This window comes from Eublepharis macularius, chromosome 1 (assembly GCF_028583425.1).
Source record: "Eublepharis macularius isolate TG4126 chromosome 1, MPM_Emac_v1.0, whole genome shotgun sequence".
In the NCBI taxonomy this organism is placed as follows: Eukaryota; Metazoa; Chordata; class Lepidosauria; order Squamata; family Eublepharidae; genus Eublepharis; species Eublepharis macularius.
The window spans coordinates 212,990,450-213,003,932 of record NC_072790.1 but is presented as its reverse complement, the minus strand read 5'-3'; the positions used below and the strand labels follow the sequence as shown (position 1 = coordinate 213,003,932).

Below are 13,483 nucleotides of genomic sequence, written 5' to 3'. Positions count from 1 at the left end.
TTTGTAGTTAGAATTCTGACAGCTGCCTATTAGATTCTGTTTTACATGACACAATTACAATGTTAGCACTGTATCTAACCATCTGTACTTTTCACCTTTAAAAAAGCTGTAACATTCTGAAAGAAAAAGTAGCATTATTCTGGCTTAACTACCTACCAGACTCACAACTGACATACTCTCAGTGCTTCATCACATTTTAGGGTGATCAGAAATTTCAGGTAGAGACAAGCTTGATCCTTAATAGATGGATTTATGTATTAAATGTATATTTCCTGTTTCCTCCAAAGAACCTATCAGTGCAGTCCTAAGCAGAATTATACCCTTCTGGGTTCATTGAAGTCATTGAGCTTAGAAGGGTGTAACTTTGCTTAGGATTGCAATGTAAAATAGGGTATGCAGGACTTTCAGGTACTTTTTGGTGCTAATGAACATGCTAAGTCACCACTGCTGTGTTTGCAGAGTCGCTTTTTGTGGTTCCATTTCTTTAAAATGTATATATTGATGACCTACTTCATGAAGTTGCAAGAACAATTGGCTAAGCATAATAATAATAACAACAACAACAACATTCAATGTATATACCACCCTTCAGGACAACTTAACACCCACTCAGAGCGGTTTACAAAGTATACTATTATAATCCCCACAACAATCACCCTAAGAGGTTGGTGGGGCTGAGAGAGCTCTGAGAAGCTGTGACTGATCCAAGGTCACCCAACTGGCTTCAAGTAGAGGAGTCGGGAATCAAACCTGGTTCTCCAGATTAGAGTCTTGCCACTCTTAACCACTACACCAAAAGCATTTTGCTTTTATAGATGCTTTGACTAGTATTAAATAGTCAGTGTTGGGGTACAGGTGTTGTAGAAATGTGAGTTGGAATTTCTATTCAATCATGAAGCTTACTGGGTGACCTTGTGCAAGTTCCTACTAAGATTGCCTAAAAGCATGGTTAAAAAAACGAGATTTAATGTCCTGGAATGGTACCTAGTAGAGAATATCCCATTACGCCTCTATTAAAGGAATGGGACATTCCCCCCGCCCCCTAGGCATTTGGCAACATTAATCCCTATATCACACAATTAAAAGTAAAGAAAAAATGGAAGGCCATCTAAATTCCTATGAGCTCCTTGGAGAAAGGACAGGATAAAAATATAATGAAATTTTTCAGGAGAACTTAAAATTTGAACCATTTCTGATCTTTTCATTGATGGATTCCAAAAATGTTTTCATTGACAATCTTCATTGCAATTATATCTTTGTTTCAAAAACTTATATTGTATTTTAACATGGCAGGTTATATATGTGAAACATAAAATGTGCTTTCACGACTCTATCTGTCCACTTAGTGTTCCTGAGAAAGTACATTAATGTTGCTAATGAATAGCTTATATGGGTAACCATAAATAAAAAGACTGCTAACAACTTTTTGAAAGCATCCTCTTTGGTCCTGTTCAAGTCGTACAAATCACAATAGAAGCTGCCTCGGACGCAAATCTAATTGTGTGCCACCATTGTATGCTTGGAATCAAATAATGAGTAAATTCTTTTATTTTGAAATAGGATACTTTGATTGTTTGGTCAGAAGCAGAGAATTATGACTTAGCCCTAAGTTTTCAAGAAAAAGCTGGTTGTGATGAGATCTGGGAAAAAATTTGTCAGGTAAGGTTTAAATTCTTACCCCCATGTCACTTCAAATGAGATCTTATATAAATTACAGTTTAGGAATTTAAATAGGGAGACTACTGGTCCATTTATTTTTAACAGCTTATGAGCAGCACGATAAGCATAATTTCTGGACTTTATAGGAATGATTTATTGTTTAGTCTCATGGCTTGTTCAGTGTGTAATTTGATGTTTCTCAGTGATCTCGCTGTACATAGCAACTAATGCATGTTTGCCACAATTTGGCATGTATAGGTGTGATATTCATAGCACATGATATAGTTCTATATGTACACACAAAGTTGTGTGTGCATCTATATCAAAAATACATATAGTGTGGCCTCAGTTACATCTAGTTCTTTTTAACCAATGTGTGGGCATTATTTTGTTGTCCATCAGAGTACTTCTGTGTGTGGAATCAGAAAGTCATTATGTGACTTTCTGGTGTTATAGATAGTTTGTTGTTTGGGATTTGAATAGCACTGTTGACCCCAGGGGGCAGTGCAGCGTGTTTAGGGAAGTTGGTCATATTCACTGCTCTGATGAGCAGCAGGAAAGTTCCTCCTCTTCTTTCACAGTATCTGAATTTGCCATGAGAGCAGAATTTGAATTTGGTGCAGTCCCATTTTTTTGCAGTTCAGCTTACAGAATGCCAGAACCCTGTTCACAGGATGAAATATATCTACATATGTGCTACTCAGACAATTGATTTTATATTTTTTCCTCATGTATACTGATGGCTGTGAGTAGCATATATTTCAGAATGAGTCAGCAATTGTTCATCTTTCTATTTTTAGGTTCAAGGTAAAGATCCTTCAGTGGAAGTCACGCAGGACCTCATTGATGAATCTGAAGAAGAACGTTTTGAGGAAATGCCTGAAACTAGTCATCTGATTGATCTGCCTACCTGTGAGCTCAACAAACTTGAAGAAATCGCTGATCTAGTTACCTCAGTTCTCTCATCACCCATCCGTAGAGAAAAGTTAGCCTTGGCTTTGGAAAATGAAGGCTACATTAAAAAATTACTGCAGCTTTTCCAGCTTTGTGAGAACCTAGAAAATACGGAAGGCTTACATCATTTGTATGAAATTATTCGAGGAATTTTGTTCCTCAATAAAGCAACTCTTTTTGAGGTGATGTTTTCAGATGAGTGCATTATGGATGTTGTGGGATGCCTTGAATATGACCCTGCATTAGCTCAGCCAAAAAGGCACAGGGAATTCTTGACCAAAACAGCAAAGTTTAAAGAGGTCATACCAATCACAGACTCCGAACTAAGGCAAAAGATTCATCAGACTTACAGGGTACAGTACATTCAGGACATCATTTTGCCAACGCCATCTGTGTTTGAAGAGAATTTTCTTTCTACCCTCACTTCTTTCATTTTCTTTAATAAAGTCGAGATTGTCAGTATGCTGCAGGTAAGTGAAAGTACACTTTGAAAGGATTGCACTCTAAGGCTTCCATTAATGATTGAGAGGTTAACAATTATATATCTGTATTCCCACATTGTTTACTTCTATATAATAATAATAATAATAATAATAACATTCGATTTATATACCGCCCTTCAGGACAACTTAATGCCCACTCAGAGCGGTTTACAAAGTGTTATTATTACCCCACAACAATCACCCTGTGAGGTGGGTGGGGCTAAGAGAGCTCAAGAGAACTGTGACTCGCCCAAGGTCACCCAGCTGGCTTTGTGGAGGAGTGGGGAATCAAACCCGGCTCTCCAGATTAGAGTCCCGTGCTCTTAACCACTACACCAAACTGGCTCTAATATGACTCTAAACCTTCGTTTTGATCCTAATGCTCGGTCAAGGCTAGTTTTATTCTTTGCTGTGCTATTTTAGATATTTCACAGGCTTTCACATGTATGGTTCATTCGTCTTGAACTAGAACTAGACATGTCGCATCCAGCTCACTCTCTGTGATGTAAAAGGTGGGTGGCTTTCAGCTGTGGCCTTACTCACAGCAGATGGTTAGCAGTTTTATCTGTTTTCAGGCAGCTGTGTTGTGTCCCCTACAGAAAGGAAAAGGTGGTATAAATGGTGACTGTTGCAAATGTTATCATTAGCTTTCCTGCACCTATAAACAGCTGTCTGTGAATGTGTTTGGACATTTTATATAAGGCTGTGTGAGAAGGACATGGCTGTTCAGTTTTCCTGTTTTGTAACATTTAAAATTATCTGCAGAGTAGAGCCGTGATCATATAGAAATCCAGTTCAGAAGCTAAATAACAGATGATAAACATTATATCTACTAAAGATTTTTTAATATCTGTTGTAATCATGAAAGTTCTAAATACAAAAGCTTAAACGGTAAAGAGGAAAGATTTAAAAACTTCCTGAGCAAAGTAGACTTGTTTATTATTAAGGCATCTGGTAAACATACACATTTTTGTGCTGTATTGTGGTGATCTAAACTAAGGCAAGAGGTGATTGTAATAATCTTTTCCCCTTACTACTGAGCAAAAGTTTACTTCGGTTATGTAATCTCCAAACTTCTACATGTAAGAAAACTCGGTGTGAGCTAAAAGGAGGCTCATGGTGTGGGGAGGGTTGGGGTTTAAGAAAGCCTTTACCACCTGCTTGAACAAATACTGGGATAACTACTGAGGAAGTCTGAGCTTGGTTTTTGGTGTGTCGATTCTTGGAAGCTTTTGTGCTAATCGGTAGTGTATAGAGAACTACTTCAGTGACATCTCAACTTTGGGGGTATAGATCCATACTTTCCCAAGCATTCTTGGCTTGAAGTATATATTGTCAGGTTGTAGGAATCTGGATTTGACTGGGCTGACCTGGAAAATTACGGGAGATTGTGACTTTGTTGAATATTGAATAAAATTAACTAATGGCCGGATGAAGATTTAACCTCAAAACGAGCAAAAAAGAAGAGGCTGGTGAAGCTCGTTGCCTGCTTTTCAGCTTGTTTTTCAAGCGCGTCATTGGAGTGCAAATGTCTTTGGTGTGCTAACAAGGGCCACCTGGAATACAAGACAAGGACATTGCCTTCGCAGGATTGGACTTTACTTTGTATTCATTTACTTTGTACACAGGACTTGATATTTCAGTCAGCTGAATGATTGTGTGTTATAAATGAGCTTAAAACCTTTGTTATAAATGAGCAAAAACAGCTTTGAAAATTGATATTAAGGTGTTCCATTTTTTTATTCTTGTACCTCCCTGGGTTATCCCGGTGGTTTTGTGATTGCTTTAGGAGGTTTCCCACCTGTTTGGATCTAATTCAAGTATATATTGTCAGGTTGTAGGAATCTGGATTTGACTGGGCCTCCAGAATTTTTGAGCTGTAAAAATAATGGTTTTTTATGGTAACTCTATAGCCAGTCTGAGGTAGTACAGGTCTTGTGATTTACAGGCAAGAAAAGGTCCTTGAAGTGGAAACATTCTTCCAGATACAGTTACTTGTATTAAACTCAGTGCAGAAGTTGATGCAATCTTTATTTGATCTCTTGGATCAGTGTTGCCCATCAATTTCAGATAATGGTATCGGGCTGTTTCCCAGTGCTTAGAGCATTTGCTTTGCATGTAGAGAAGGTCTTGTATTCATACCTTGGCATCTTCACTTTAAAAGATTAGATAGTAGGTGAGGTGAAAGATTTCTACCTGAGACCTTAGAAAGTTGCTCTCTCTCAGAGTAGAAGTATTGACTTTGCTAGACCACTGGTCTGATTCAATGCAAGGCAGCTTCATGCTAGAAGAAGTTGTTAATGGCAGGTTGTTAGCTGAACTCATGCCCATCTTGACTGGAGGAATCAAGCCGGGAGAAGTTAGCAAGGAAAGCCTAAGAAGCCACAGAAGACAACATACTCCACTGAATCCTTTGAGCTCCACTGTTTTGTCCTGACTGTTCATGAAATGACTTTGTGACCTGGCAGATTTTTAATTTATGTTGGACTTCTCTGGAGTGTTTTAAGTTCATGCTTGGCAAGAAGGTCCCTCCTGGTATTGGTAGGTGATTCCTCATCACCTCCCTAGGATCTCCTCTTTGGCATTCTGCTGCCTGAAATTTGAAGTAAAATATCAGCAGTCTGCTGTTGACACCCAACTAGGTCTCTATTTTTTTCTCTTTCATCTCATTGCTTTTCTGGTGTCTTGTCATAATGAGAGGTTGTGTGAACAAAATTATTGAAGCTAAATCCAGCAAAGATTAAAGTAACAATGATTATTGGCCATTGTGACTTGTGAGGATCAGAACATCCATCACTGATAAAGTTAAGCCTCCCTTTGTGTCTGGGATGTTGCTACTGTACCTTGAACTTTGGGTGGTAGTAACGGCCAGGACTGACTCCAAGCCAGCTCTGCTGGTGAAAAAGCTACTAGAATATCTTCAGTTTAGACTATTCAAGTCTTGTTCATGCTATTAAAGTGAGGCCACTGGAGTATGGAATTTCTTGGGTTTTGTCTGTTAAGTACAGGTAATGCTGGTTTATCAACTTACAGTGGTCATCAAGAGTATAATTGCGCTGGTTTCTGGTTTCTTGCTAGACATGATAAATTTGCCTTCTTGAAACTTTAGAATATTCTAAACTTAACACTGCAAATATAAGAGTACCTGTTTCCCCATATATCTTTTTATAACCTGTTAGACTGTCCAAGCTTCTTCATAGCTCTATTACCTGTTTGTATATAAGAATGCATAGAAAATACACTTGCTGGTTTTTCCTTAACTTTAGAGTTCTTTCTCTTTCTTTGGCATCTTCTGAAATCACAATAACCATTGCCCTCCTGAGCAGGGCTGCTTCCACACACGTTGGATAATCCACTTTCAATACTCTTTAGTGAACATTTGGAACTGCTTTTCCATGTGTGGAACAAAAAATCCACTTCCAAAGGATTGTTAAAGTGCATTGAAAGTGCATTATTCAACGTGTGTGGAAATGGCCCAGGTCTACTCAGTGGACTATTTTGGTCTGTTCAGCAGAGCTTACTTCCAGGAAAGTGTTCTTAAGAATGCATTGTAGTACTATATTTGGGCTGGCTTTTTTAATGGTAGTGGGTAAATTGGTATTTGGTGTTTTAGCAGACAGTAGTCTTGCTGACATTTTGAATTGTTTTGTGTTAATGTTTAAAGCATGATTTTATATATGTTGTGACTCAGTATGGTTCTCTGTAATTGAATTAGATAAAAATCTCTACATAATTAATGAGCCTTAGAAAGAGTTAGGCCTCCACCATTCTTCTCCCCCACCTCCATGTCTTGCAGGAGCAAAACACATGGAGAAGATGTGTTCAAAACCTGCCAACAACTATGTTTTGGAAACCTTGTTTGTTTGTTTTAGTCTTTGTTACCGCTGCTGTGGCAACATGAAATTGGTGTGAGGTTTCTTGTTGCCTGCAGGGATCGAAATCGAAACATTTCAAATGAATAGATATTGAGAAAATCTTTCTTCAACTGGAAGTTGAGCTGTAGATTAAAAGGAGTGACACACATATGAGAAAGATCTTGCTCCAGAGAACTGCTGTAGAAGCAAGCCCAATGTCTTGTTTATGCCAGTAGGGTTTGTAGGGTTTTTTCTTTGAATAGCAAGTCTCTCCTTTCCCAGATTCCATATTGTAAAAATTTTTGAAATTCATTTTGGCTTCAGTTGGTGCTGCTCTTTGATACAACAGTTGTCCAAAGCCCTCTTTTGCATGTGGAACTAGTTGTGCATAGTTGGTCTTAGCCTTTGCTGACTTTCCATTTTAGAAAGCATCCTCATTATTTCAGAAGCTGCACTCCTAACATCCATTCTGGAAAGAAGCGCAAAGCTCATGGGAAAACTTCTAGAGTTTTTATCATAGGTGTATCTTGCAAGCCTATGCCTTTCTTCTTGTGGTCAGTCTTACAAAAATACGATTTGTAGGAAGTTTCAACCTGAAAATTGCCTCCCTGAAAATATTAGCGTAATTTAATATTACTGTCCAAAATGGGAGACAACCACAACTCTCTGTTGAGCTGAATGGCTGCAGGCTATACAGTGACTTCATGATAGGAGATGCCCCCCAGTATGTGTCATGAGTGTGACAGCTAGAGGTTTAAGAAGACACATTCAAGAACTCTTGGGTGACAGTGTGTGGAGGGAACTTAGGAAGGCAATCATGTGTATATTATGGCAGTTTTTACACAGTGATCCTTTTCTAAAACTTGGACTAATGCTGAAAATAGCATGCAGACTCAAATGTCAGAGTAGGTAGGCATGAGATTGTAGGCTGTTTTAGGGAAAGCATGGTGGGAAGCAGGAAACAGATTTATGACCAACTAATGTATCATCTAGCTCTGAAGAATGAATCATCTGCATTTTGGCTTAGCAAAGCTGTACTGTCTTGTGTGTAACTGAATAGTTTTCAGTTGGTTGGAAATTGGTAAACAGTAGCATAGGATCCCTATGATGGTAGGCTAATGTTCACTCAAAAGTTGAAGTTGGCAGACATGGTGCATGGAGGAGCTAACCTCTTGCTCTTCTCTGACATAGTTAAAACTCTTAGAAGTAATTTTACAGAGAGAGGCTGTGGCTTTCTTGTACCATGCCTGCAACATGCTCAGAAAATAACTGACCTTTTCCTTCTCCCAGTTCTTGATTCCGTTGTATAGTCTCTTCATATTTGGATTGTTAAGCCAGGTTGGCACTTGATGCTGGAGAGTAAGTAGGAGTTTTAGATAACATCGTTCAGCAGTTTTAAAATCAAATTATGCCAGTTGATCATTCATCTTTCATTATTAGAGTGCATAACAGTTTTTCGTGAGGTTTGGGTTAGTTAGGTTTCTGCTTTTTAAATGTGGAATTCTTAAGAAATTCCTTAATGTGAAAGATGTCTTTCGTTGAGGGGGGAGGGGGGAATGTGTAGATTGTTCAGCTCCTTTCATGAGTGACAGAGTATCCTATTTTATTTCTAAAGCTGTTCAGAGTGGAGGTTGAATGGCATGTAAACTGTCTTTCAGATGGATATTTAAGACACTGGCAGATGTGATAGTGTTTGGATGTGTGGGTGGTGTGCTGGCTTACTCAGTTGGCTGGAACTATCTGCTCTGTGTCTTTCTTGTTTGTAGTCACCTTTTTAAACTTCCGCTCTTCTTGTGATTTTATTCTACTGGCTTGTCGGTTGATCTAGAATGATGGCAGTATAGTAATGCTCCAAGCTACACATTATCTCAGTAATCCTTATAGTGGTGGGGCAGAGGTCTGTCTCAGTTATTCATTACAATGATCCATTTTTGAAAAACAGCATTCTATAGAGAGAGTAAATACAAGAGGTAATTGAGAATGTACACTGGAGCAAAAGTTTCATACTGAAATGGGAGCTTTACCATCTGAATATCTAATATTTCTGGAGGGTGTGCATGGGGTTGGTTACAAGGGAAAGTAGCTGATACAAATGCAATAATACAAATTGGGATGTCAGTTTTTCACTACAAGGTCATATGTGTGAAGGGGAAGGGATACGTAATATTTGTTGACTATACAGAGACCACCCAAGGATTAATCAAATGGGGGTGTAAGCAGTTGCTTATAGAATCATAGAGTTGGAAGGGGCCATACAGACCATGTAGTCCAACCCCCTGCCCAGTGCAGGATCAGCCTAAAGCATCCCTGACAAATATTCATCCAGCCTCTTTTTGAAAACTGCCAGTGAAGGGGAGCTCACCACCTCCCTAAGCAGCTGATTCCACTTTTGAACTACTCTGACCATGAAAAAGTCCTTCCTAATATCCAGTCGGTACCTTTGTGCAAGTAATTTAAGCCCATTGTTTCGTGTCCTATCCTCTGCTGCCAACTGGAACAGCTCCCTGCCCTCCTCCAAATGACAGCCTTTCAAATACTTAAAGAGAGCAATCATGTCCCCCCCTCAATCTCCTCTTCTCCAAACGAAACATTCCCAAGGCCCTCAGCGTTTCCTCGTAGGGCTCATTCTCCAGACCCCTAATCATCCTCGTCACTCTCCTCTGCACCCTCTCGATTTTGGCCACATCCTTTTTGAAGTGTGGCCTCCAGAACTGCACACAATACTCCAGGTGCGGCCTGACCAAGGCAGTATAGAGAGGGGCTATGACCTCCTGCGATTTCGACACTATGGCCCCTTTGATACAGCCCAGGATTGAATTGGCCTTTTTTGCCACTGCATCACACTGACTGCTCATATTTAGTTTACAGTCCGCTATTACCCCAAGATCTCTTTCACATATACTACTGCCCAGAAGTGTATCCCCCATCCAGTATTTGTGCTTCTCATTTTTGTGGCCCAGATGTAATACTGTGCACTTGTCTTTGTTGAATTGCATCCTATTCACAGCTGCCCACTTCTCCAGAGTATTCAGGTCTTGTTGAATTTTAATTCTTTCTTCTTGGGTGTTTGCTACCCCTCCCAATTTGGTATCATCAGCAAATTTAATGAGCAGTCCTTCCACTCCTTCATCCAGATCATTGATAAAAATATTGAAAAGTACCGGGCCCAAAACCGAGCCCTGCGGCACCCCACTGGACACCTTCCTCCAATCTGATGAAACGCCATTGACCACCACTCTTTGGGTACGGTCCTCTAACCAGTTCCCTATCCACTGAACTGTCCTATAGTCCAGTCCACGGTCTTCCAGTTTTCCCATCAGAATGTCATGGGGGACCTTATCAAAAGCTTTACTGAAATCCAGATAAATCACATCAACAGAGTTCCCCCGATCCAGTAAGCTGGTCACTCGATCAAAGAAGGAAACCAGGTTGGCAAGATCTGTTGGGGACAAAACCATGCTGACTTCCCCGGATCACTGAGCAGTCCTTCCCATGCTTACAGATTTATCCCTTTAAAATCTGTTCTAATATCTTCCCAGCAACAGAAGTCAGACTGAACAGCCTGTAGTTTCCTGGGTCATCCTTCTTCCCTTTCTTAAAGATTGGAATAACATTGGCTGTTCTCCAATCTTGTGGCACATCCCCAGTCGGGTACGGGAGGCCTTGAAGATGATGGACAGGGGTTCTGCAAGTTCTCTAGAAAGTTCTTTGAGCACTCTTGGGTGCACACCATCCGGCCCAGGGGATTTGTATTCATCCAGTGCAGCCAGATGCCTCTCCACAACCTTTCTGTCAATGTCAACTAGCCACTCAGGTGTCCTGTCACATTTTCTACTATCTCTAGATGTGCCTTCCTACAGAGTGATACTAGGGATTGTTCAGCTTTTGTGCAGGCTGTCTAGCCTGACTGTCATTTTCAAATCTACCTTTCCAGAGTCTCAGATCATATCACTTGCCCATGCAAAGGTGCTTAACCAGAGGTTATATAGTGTAGGTCATCTTGGGCCTCATACATGTAAAGCATCAGTAGCACTATTATAGAAATTGGCTAGTGATTGCTTGTAGACAGGTTTGAGCCCTTCTCTGACCCCTTCACTTTACAGTTCTATCAGTTCTCTCTCTTCTCCCTTCATCTTTCTGAAAAGGGGAACGCGGAAAAGAGTAAAAAGGGGTTCTTAGAGAAGGGTGAAAGCATAGGCACTATTCAGAAATATCAGGATGTACACACCAAATATACTACAGCACAAAACCACACTTATTTGTGTCTTAATGGCTATTAGGATAGGTATCTTAGTTATGACAGTGTAACAATTTATTCTACAGGAAGATGAAAAGTTCTTGTCTGAAGTTTTTGCACAACTAACTGACGAAGCTACTGACGATGACAAAAGGCGTGAGCTGGTAAGTCTGGTTTGGGTCATACAGTTAAGAAATGTGTGCTGCATGTCCCCAACTGTTCTGCTACTGTGCCTCTTTATTTTTAAGGAGCTTGTGCTAGCATAGCAGTTTCAGTGACTTATGTGTGAAGCAGGCTGGAATATCCAATGTAATTAAACCAGCATATCCTCAAATTTAAGCATAGTTACTTTGGCATAATACATATTGAACATTAACTTAGTCTGTACTGCAGTTGATAAACAAGTGAACAGCAAGAGTGCATATGATAAAAATAAGTCACTCAAATGGTAAATTAAGAGTTTGATCCTTTAGCTACGTTCTACTAAGTGGAGAGCTTCTATTCGAAGAAAACTCCTTCCTGCAACAGAAGAGTCCTTATCTTACAGAATAGAGCTATTAGACCCAATCTCAGTTTTCTTAGGTGTATGCTTAAAAATGTACATTGTGAGTCATATGTGTTTAGAACTAAACATATTAGGCATGCACTTTTCAGAATGTCACATCTGCTACAGTTCCTTGATCTGTATACACTCAGTGGCAAGCTCAGAATTACTGCTGCATAATACATGAGATGACCCACAGTCTCTATACAACCTGTCTTTGGAGTTCTGGCGCGTTTGGGCAGCAGCAGATTTTAGTTGTTACTTTTTGCATGAGACTGAAGTCTGGAAATGTGAGGACATCATGGAAGCAAAATAACAAACACAGTCGAGCCACTAAGCTACATCATAACTAGCAGCTGCTTCAGTGTTTTCTTGTAATTGTTTTTCTAGCCACCGGTCTTGACTGCTCCATATTTTCTTACATCTCAATGTGCTTTTTTATACTTCCGTAGTCCTGTAGTCTTAGTCAAAATGTGTTACATTTCATGGCTTATAGTTATGTTAAGAATAAGTTTCTTAATTGTTCAGATCGTAGTATTTCAAAAGCTGCTCATGTTAGTCCTAACATTATCTTACCTCTGTATTCAGAAGTGTTTGGGGGTGGAGGGAAGAGAGAAAAATGACGATATCTTCTTTCAGTGGCACTTCCTTTCTTGCCTGAGATACTGTGTGTCAAGTAAAATTAGCTGCCTCGGTGGCACTGATTGGGCAGAAAGGCAGGATATACATTTTGTAAATTAATTCAGATTATTTTGGTAGCTGTAGCTGTATTACTGACATTAATTATTTGTTGTGTACTGTCTCTTACTGTGTTAATATTCTTCATATCTTACAGGTTAACTTTTTCAAGGAGTTCTGTGCATTTTCTCAGACCTTGCAGCCTCAGAACAGAGATACTTTTTTCAAAACTTTAGCAAAACTAGGAATTCTTCCTGCTCTTGAAATAGTAATGGTAAGTCAGACTCTGAGCTAGACTTGAGGAGCTGCAGTAGGCTTTTTGTTTTGTTTTAATGCTTGATAACATGTTTGGTACTTTAAAAAACCTTATCTAAATCACTGATAATTTGGAGTGTTCCTCTGAAACATTGGCTGCAGTGAGTTTCCATACTTGGAAGTGATTGGAGAATATTGCTGCTAATAGTATTGGATTCTTTTGGAAGAAATCAGTACTAGATACCTGCATATTCCTGAGCTTAGTTATACAGCATACATCTGGAAGTATAGTGATCTGAGAATGAAAAGCAAACTTCTGCCTGAATTGTAACAAATGTGTATGTGTAAGGCTGGAAGGGGCATAACTTAGTGCTAAACTTTTGACATTGTGTCAATTAATTACTATGATGAACTGTAGTATGTAACAATATATGCATGGATGTGCATTTCAACTGTTTGGATTGTTATCCAGAAATATGTTGTCCTTCTGCTATTGTCAGTCCCCAGCACTGGTATTCAGAAGGTTACTGCCTCTGAACATAAAAGTCCCATTTAGTTATTGCATTTAAAGGCTCTTTGGTGATTTTCCCCCCGCCCCCCATGAATTCATTTAAACCCCTCTTAAAGCCAGTAGTAGTAATCATCATTGCATGCCATGGCAGTGAATTCCACAAATAAACTTCTCTTTGAAAGAAATATTTCCTGTTGTCTGTCCTGAACCAGTTGCCCATCAGCTTCATTGGGTACCACTGAGATGAAGTATTATTGGGGTGGGGGGGGGTTTCTATCCACTTCCTCCACCAAATACATAATTCTATAA

The 13,483-nt window shown here is 39.5% G+C and overlaps 1 protein-coding gene across 3 annotated transcripts in view; it reads left to right on the top strand.

The window, feature by feature from the left end:
• PPP4R3B (protein phosphatase 4 regulatory subunit 3B) overlaps nucleotides 1-13,483 on the top strand; it is a 44,521-nt gene that overhangs the window by 4,552 nt on the left and 26,486 nt on the right. For all 3 annotated transcript variants that reach the window (XM_054986723.1, XM_054986714.1, XM_054986706.1), the window contains exons 3-6: nucleotides 1,561-1,659; nucleotides 2,460-3,083; nucleotides 11,273-11,350; nucleotides 12,566-12,682. In XM_054986723.1, coding sequence (XP_054842698.1) covers nucleotides 1,561-1,659; nucleotides 2,460-3,083; nucleotides 11,273-11,350; nucleotides 12,566-12,682 — 918 coding nt within the window. The remainder of the gene's footprint in view (nucleotides 1-1,560; nucleotides 1,660-2,459; nucleotides 3,084-11,272; nucleotides 11,351-12,565; nucleotides 12,683-13,483) is intronic.